At 48.8% G+C, this 6572-nt stretch overlaps 1 protein-coding gene across 1 annotated transcript; it reads right to left on the bottom strand.

Annotated features, from left to right (window-relative positions):
* Window positions 1–4895: 4895 nt before the first annotated feature.
* On the bottom strand, window positions 4896–6207 carry LOC106338402. Its single transcript, XM_013777386.1, has 2 exons — window positions 5083–6207; window positions 4896–4901 (listed from the first exon to the last, which is right to left on the bottom strand). Exons 1-2 carry the CDS (start codon window positions 6205–6207, stop codon window positions 4896–4898), a joined length of 1131 nt encoding a protein of 376 aa, XP_013632840.1.
* Window positions 6208–6572: the final 365 nt, after the last annotated feature.

Here is a 6572-nt window from a genome sequence, read left to right as displayed (position 1 = left end):
CCGTGTGCGTGATCGATCGCTATGTAACGACCTAGCCGCGTATGTGCTCGGTCGCTACTTAGCGACCGAGCTTTGGCTCGAGCTCGGTCGCTAGAGCCGTGTGTGTGCTCGGTCGCTACGTAGCGACCAAGCTTTGGCTCGAGCTCGGTCGCTACGTAGCGACCGAGCCGTGTGCGTGATCGATCGCTATGTAACGACCTAGCCGCGTATGTGCTCGGTCGCTACTTAGCGACCGAGCTTTGGCTCGAGCTCGGTCGCTACGTAGCGACTGAGCTGGGGCTCGAGGTCGGTCGCTACATAGCAACCGAGTGGGACGTGCGCTCGGTCGCTGCGTAACACAGCGACCGACCTTTGGCTCGAGCCTGATCGCTACGTAGCGACCGAGCATTGGCTCGAGCTCGGTCGCAACGTAACGACCGAGCTTTGGCTCGAGCTTGGTTGCTACGTAGCGACCAAGTCGTGTGTGTGCTTTGGTCGCTACGTAGCCACCGAGCCGTGTGTGTGCTCGGTCCGCAGACAAATAGTAACTTCCTATGCCTATAAGAAGGAAGGTAACTTCTTCATAATTTTTGACTTGCTTATTCTCATAAGAAGTTTTTTTTTGAAAAATTTTCCCTCTTCATGTTTCTCTCTTTCTTCTTGTTTTCTTGAATTTTACAAGATGTCTGGCAAAAAGAAGACTTCGAAAAGAGGTACCTCTCGCGGTTCCTCGTCCGAAGATGTTCATGACGAGATTCTTGTACCGAAGGTCGAGTTCGTGCCTCACTCGATAGATCCAGCCGAAAATGCGGCATGGTGGACAGCGAGATATGGTTCGATTACTCCTCCTATCAAGAAGTCGTTCCCTGTCATGAGTAGTCGTTCGGTCGAAAGGGGTGCGCCGAGCAGAAGCACTAGTGACTTTCTTCAGACCGTCCGGTCGTTCTACCGAATTCCACACACGGTGGAATTTCGCATTTCTCCGGACAGTTATTTTACTTGTTAAGAGTCATTCGTGGTGCGCTGCCGTTTGTGGTTCCCGATTCCTAAAGTCATCGTCCGTGTGCTTGATCGTTTTGAGGTATCGATAAGCCAGCTGAATCCTACCAGCCTCCAGCATCTCACCGGTGCTGTGATCCTGAGTTATGAGCATGGTCTCTCCCTTACCACCGACCACTTCGAAGCGCTCTTTAGACTGCAGCTCGTCTCGAAGCCGGACAATTACCGGTTGGTCCCTCGGAACCATATGTCGGTGATCAAGGGGTTCACCTCCAACTTTAACTTGTGGAAGAAGTTATTTTTCTTTGTCCGTATAAGTGTTGCTTCTGTCGAGGAGAGCTGCATTCCGTTGTTCCGGAGCAAAACCGAATGACGGTCCCTTCATCAACCCACTCCCTCCATTCCCTGAGGACACGGTCGAAATGAGGGATCTCCTCAGGAACGGCCCGTTTTTCTGGACGTCCTTTACGCCGAAGAGAGTTCGCAAGGCGTTGAGGCTCATTTGTCCCGATTTCGAAGGGGGCGTGGGAACAGACAGTGATTCTGGGTCTGATGGTCCTGCTCCTTGCGACGATCCCGCTGAGGAGACTAACGTGAGGTCTCCGAAGGGCAAAGGCATTGACCTCTGCGATATAGACTTTTCCGTAGATGATTCTATTCTCCCAGGATGGGATCCGGATCTTGCTTACGGTGACGGTAGCGGTATGAGTGAGGCGCCTATCCCAGATTTTGACGATTTCTTTGCCGGTCTACCCTCGTGTTTTGATCCTCCCTCATCAGTGGATGAAATGGGAAGGTCTAAGATAGTTGCGAAAGGATCTCGTATAATCAATGGGGTTAGTTGCTTTTTTCTTTTTTAGAAATTTTACGGATAGGATCATGCACTTTTTCATTCATTTTTTTTTAAACGTGTTGTTCATTTTTGCAGGGTCTGAACTAGCTCGGCTCAGCTCTTGAGGCGAGCCATAGGGAGTCCATGGTTTATCGCTTTAAGGCGGAGAAAGCGGAAAAGGACCTTGCTCGTATGCAAAATGAGATTTTGGAGCGAGATTCAAAACTCGCCAGGGACCACGAGAAGGCTGTTCGTTGCGTGGAAAGGATGGATAGGAGAGAGGCCGTCGAAGTGATGAGGAACCGTGCCTCTCAGTTCAAGACTGAGTATGGAAACCTCAAGGATGCTTATTCCTTGGTGGGCGATTTTCGCGAGTGTCGCGGCTCAGTTGGCCCCCTTTGGAAGACGTAGGCGGACGACTTTGTTTTCGAGGAGGAGATGAGGGACATGAAAGATGCCATGAAGGAAAATGCCCACGCTGAGGCGCTTATTCCCCCGATCGATGGGAGGATCCAGGGATTCTGGGATCCCATCCCGGTTTCTCCCGATATGGAGGAGGTCGCGACTGAGGTTGCTGGTGACGATGAGGAAGTGAACTATCCCGCGGATGCATTCGGAGCTTCCTTGTCTGGAAATTTTAACTTTAAGTTGTGAGTATCGAAGTCGGTGTATGTCGGGGAGCGATTTCCCCTTATCTTGTGTTTATGGCCGCGTGGCCTTTATTATTCGTATCTGGCCGAGTGTGGCCTTTATGCTGAGACTTTGTGTGGGCCTTTTTGGCCGTTTTTTATCGGGATTGGCCATTGGTGGCTTTGAATCCCTACCGCTCTGCGGTTTTATATATATGATGAATATTTATCAAAGTACCTTGTTCTGATTATGTGAAATAAATATGAGTTGTCGTCTCATATTTACTTCTAACGAGACGTTCAATCTGGTGGTTCGCTTGAGATGTGATTTTTCGTAAAAGTCGCTTGTTTACTTTTACGAGGTTTTCGTGAACTTTAAGATATGGACGGTAAGACATGGTTTAGGATCTCGTATCATTTTTAGATATCATGTCTTGAGATGTTTGAGACCAGTGCGCTGGGTTTAAGGCAAAACCTAGGTTTACTTTTGGTTTTAAGGTTTTATGTGGTGACTAGCCGGCGATCAATTTTTCTGTTGCGATTTTAACCTGATTCGTACCGATTTAAAGTCTACGATAGGTTCTCGGCTTATATTACTTGTATGGCATAAATCGAGCATCTCTCCAGAGATAATTTTTAAGCCAACTGGAAGTGCTAGACAAAAATTTCGGATTTTTTTGTAGCGCGCTATTATTCTTGTGTTAGATGTTCGAGGATCAGAAGAATGATCGGGTTGCGTTTGTTTAAGACGGCTGGTGTGTTCGTCGGGGCCAATCGACGAGTGGGGTGTAAATACTCTTTGAGATTTTTATGGTCGGGTTCGGACAGTTGTTTGCAGAGTTTCGAATTTAACTTGGCGACTTCTCGCTGTTGTTTCGAAGACTATACATATGTTTTAGGTGTTTGAAGAATGAAGGCTTTTGCTATTTGTGCCAGATAAGGCCGTTGACAAGAGTCTAATGTTTGTAGAATTTTATTTTTAAGCGTGTCTTGAAACGTTTTGCGTAGCTGAAGCGTAAGAATTCGGAAAAATGCGTATTGTAGTAAAAGTTTTAAAAAGCTCGATTACAATGATGCATCTTTTAAAACGTGTGAGTATACGAATATACGTACCCACCCCACCCCCCCCCCCATTTTAGAGTGGGGGATAGCTGAACTCGTCTTTCGACGACCTGCCTACGTACCTCTTTCGAGGATCAAGCCATCTCGTAGTTCTGTTTTATGCCGCGAGTGTTCTTACTCGGCGGTTGTTGCCGTGCTGACCGCCTTAATCGTGGAGACTGTGGCAGGGTCGACGTTTTTTCTGGGTTTTCCGGTTGAGTCATAGCGTTGATTTCAGAATCGTGTTGAGTCTCGATGTCCGAATTGTCTCTCTTTGAAGTGTTTTTGGCCAAAGGCTGAGTTAACTTCGCGCGTTTGCGTGTTGCCATCGCGGTGGTCGTGATTTGTCTTAACTTATGCTCAGCGAGAAAGCAAAGCCGCGACTGTTTCTAACAACCCCAGATGGCTGCGATCCCGCTCTGGGGTCGGGAATTTGACGCCGAGGTGATATGTAGACGGAACGGCTTTCATGGCGTTAAGCCATAGGGTTCCCATGATCGCGTTGTAGATGGCAGGATGATCGACCACCGCGAAATCGACGATTTTTGTGATTTCCTTGGCCATGACTGGTAGCTGGATTGATCTGAGAGTCATCGATACTTCACCTGAAAAACCCGTCAGCGATTTTGGCGTTGGGGTAACTTCCCCGAGTTCGATGTTCATCCGTTTGAGAGTGTCACAGAAGATAACATTAACCGTGTTTTCCGTGTCGATGAGGACTCTCGCAACTTCCAGATCTCGTATGATAAGATCTATGATGAGTGGATCGCAGTGAGGTTCATCGATTCTGCCGGCTTCGTCTCTCGTGAAAGTTATCGAGTTGTTTTGACCGTCTCGGGGAGGAGACCACGTAGGCCAGTTTGCACTTGATTCAGCCTTTCGCTGGTAAGCCTTGATGGCCGAGACCGTGTTGTTGCAATACTTTGATCCTCCGATGATCATGTTGACTCTACGACGATTGTTATCGTTTCCTTTGTCGTCCGGTCTTCTTCCGCGTTTATCCCCTGATTGGTTTCTTTGAGGGGAATTCTCCGCGGGCGGATTCCTGTCCGTCTTTGGAGGGCGATCGGTCTCGAGGATGAGATCTTTTATGCTGGCTACTTCGGAGAGCTCTCCAGCTAGTAGCTTCGCAGCCAATCTCGCTCCCAGGACTTTGCAGTTAGTCTTGGAGTGCCCTCGGGTCTGGTGGAACTTGCAGAAGGTGTTTTCATCGTATCCTTGATTGCGAGTCCACGTATTACCCGTGGTTCGGCCTTGATCCGGATTGATCGCGTAGTTATGCGCCCCTTGGAGTTCTTCCCCCTCGTGATGGACGTACTTATCGTTACGAGAGCTTTTCTTTTTCGTCCTTTGATCTACATCTGTCGAGGACGGCTTTGTCAGTTTATGCTTCTGTGACAAAATTTTTGTTTCCTCTTCGATTATGATGTAGTGCTTTGTCTTGTGGAGGGCGTCTTGGATGGTCCGTGGTTTGTCGAGGGTTATCCATTTTCTGAATTTCGACTTGTACCATAGCGTTTTTCTGAGTGCGTCTATGGCCACCTTGTCACTTATCCCGCTAACCCTTGACATAACCAGCTTGAACCGGCTTATGAACTCACGGAGGAGTTCGTCTTCCCTCTGGGAAAGACTCCAGAGGTCGACATCGGGTGTTTCTCTATCTATGAACATAGAGTATTGTTTGAGAAATTCCGACGCGAACTGTCGGAAACTTCCGATGGAGGTTCGCTTAAGGCGTGCGAACCATTTGAGCGCCACTCCTTCCAGATTTTCGACGAACAGACGGCAGTAGCCGGCGTCCTTTTCGCTATCCTTCAGTCTGGCCCTTCCCATCGTGATGTGGAAAGCCTGAAGGCGCGCTTTAGGATCAGTCCTACCATCGTACTTTGGTACTTTGATTTTTCCTGGGTCAGATACCCTTGTATCAGAGATGCGAGCGGTGAAGGGTTTCTTCCGAGCCCCCTCGAGCAGTCTATCGATCTCTGGGGCAGCGCTGGTAGCATGATGGATCTGGGATTTCACGGCCCTTACTTCCGCTGCAGTTTTGGTTATGCAGTCGCGAAGGTCGCGTATGTCCGATTTCTCGCCAGCAAATTTCCGAGCTTGTCGGCGTTTGCTGCGAGTAATCTCGGCCTGTTTCTTGGCCAGCTCCTCCTGTTCGATCCAGTAGAGGTTTTCCTCTTCTTCCGTCATTGGTTTTTCGAACGGGGAGCCCTCCCGAGCCAATCGGCTTCTGGTTCTTCTTGGATGTCTGTCAGCGTCGTCCTCGGTATCGTTGGAGACGATGCTGGGATCCAAGTCGACATGCTCGACTTCATCGACCTCTGTGTCCTTTGCAGGGGGTAGAGGACGTTCCCGCGATGTTCCAGGCCTTTCGAGTGGGGTTGTGAAGTCGAGTTTTCTTATGCGGATTTTCGTAGATCCACGGGGGAGGACAGCACGGGTCCTTGCCGTTAAGGTTTGGACCTTTTTCGTCAAGGTATCCACGAGTTTGTCCTGTTCTTCCGACCTCTTTTCGTAGGCGGAGAACATCTTTTTGAACTCCTCGAGCGTCGCGGCGTTAGCAGTTGCGTTGGCCGTGGAGACGGCCGCTTCCAGAGTGTTTTGATTGTCGTTGCCTCCTCCGTTGAGAGGAGTTTGCATGTTATTCATGTTGTCAGTTGACATTTCTGATCGAGCGTGTTGTGGCTGAGAGTTAGATTGATCTGTACCCCCTCCCCCTCCTTCTAGCGCTAAACTGTGGGAACCAAAATTCACACTGTCGATTTCCGTTTAAATAAGGAAAGTAGGAGAACCCTAGTTTCCCAGAGGTCTCAGATATCTGCTAATACCACACGCCAAGCAATCAGAACACGAAATAAAAACGATAAAATATGAGAAATCATTTACCTTTATCTTGCCTTACGAACCAGGCATAAACCGTCATAAGGCTTATGGGTCTTCGGTTAAGAAATCGTAAGTGGGCTTCGAGCTACGTTTTAGGTCTCTTTGGGCCGTCTTTGACTCGAAACGTTTATTACGGTTTCTTCGAT

The sequence above is a fragment of the Brassica oleracea genome, chromosome C4 (assembly GCF_000695525.1).
Source record: "Brassica oleracea var. oleracea cultivar TO1000 chromosome C4, BOL, whole genome shotgun sequence".
Lineage (NCBI taxonomy): Eukaryota > Viridiplantae > Streptophyta > Magnoliopsida > Brassicales > Brassicaceae > Brassica > Brassica oleracea.
Note: the sequence above shows the minus strand (reverse complement) of the source record. Positions and strands in the feature narration are given on the sequence as shown.

Excerpts from the sequence above, each read along its gene's own strand:
- LOC106338402 (XM_013777386.1), bottom strand. The coding sequence starts at position 6,207 with ATGTCAACTGACAACATGAATAACATGCAAACTCCTCTCAACGGAGGA.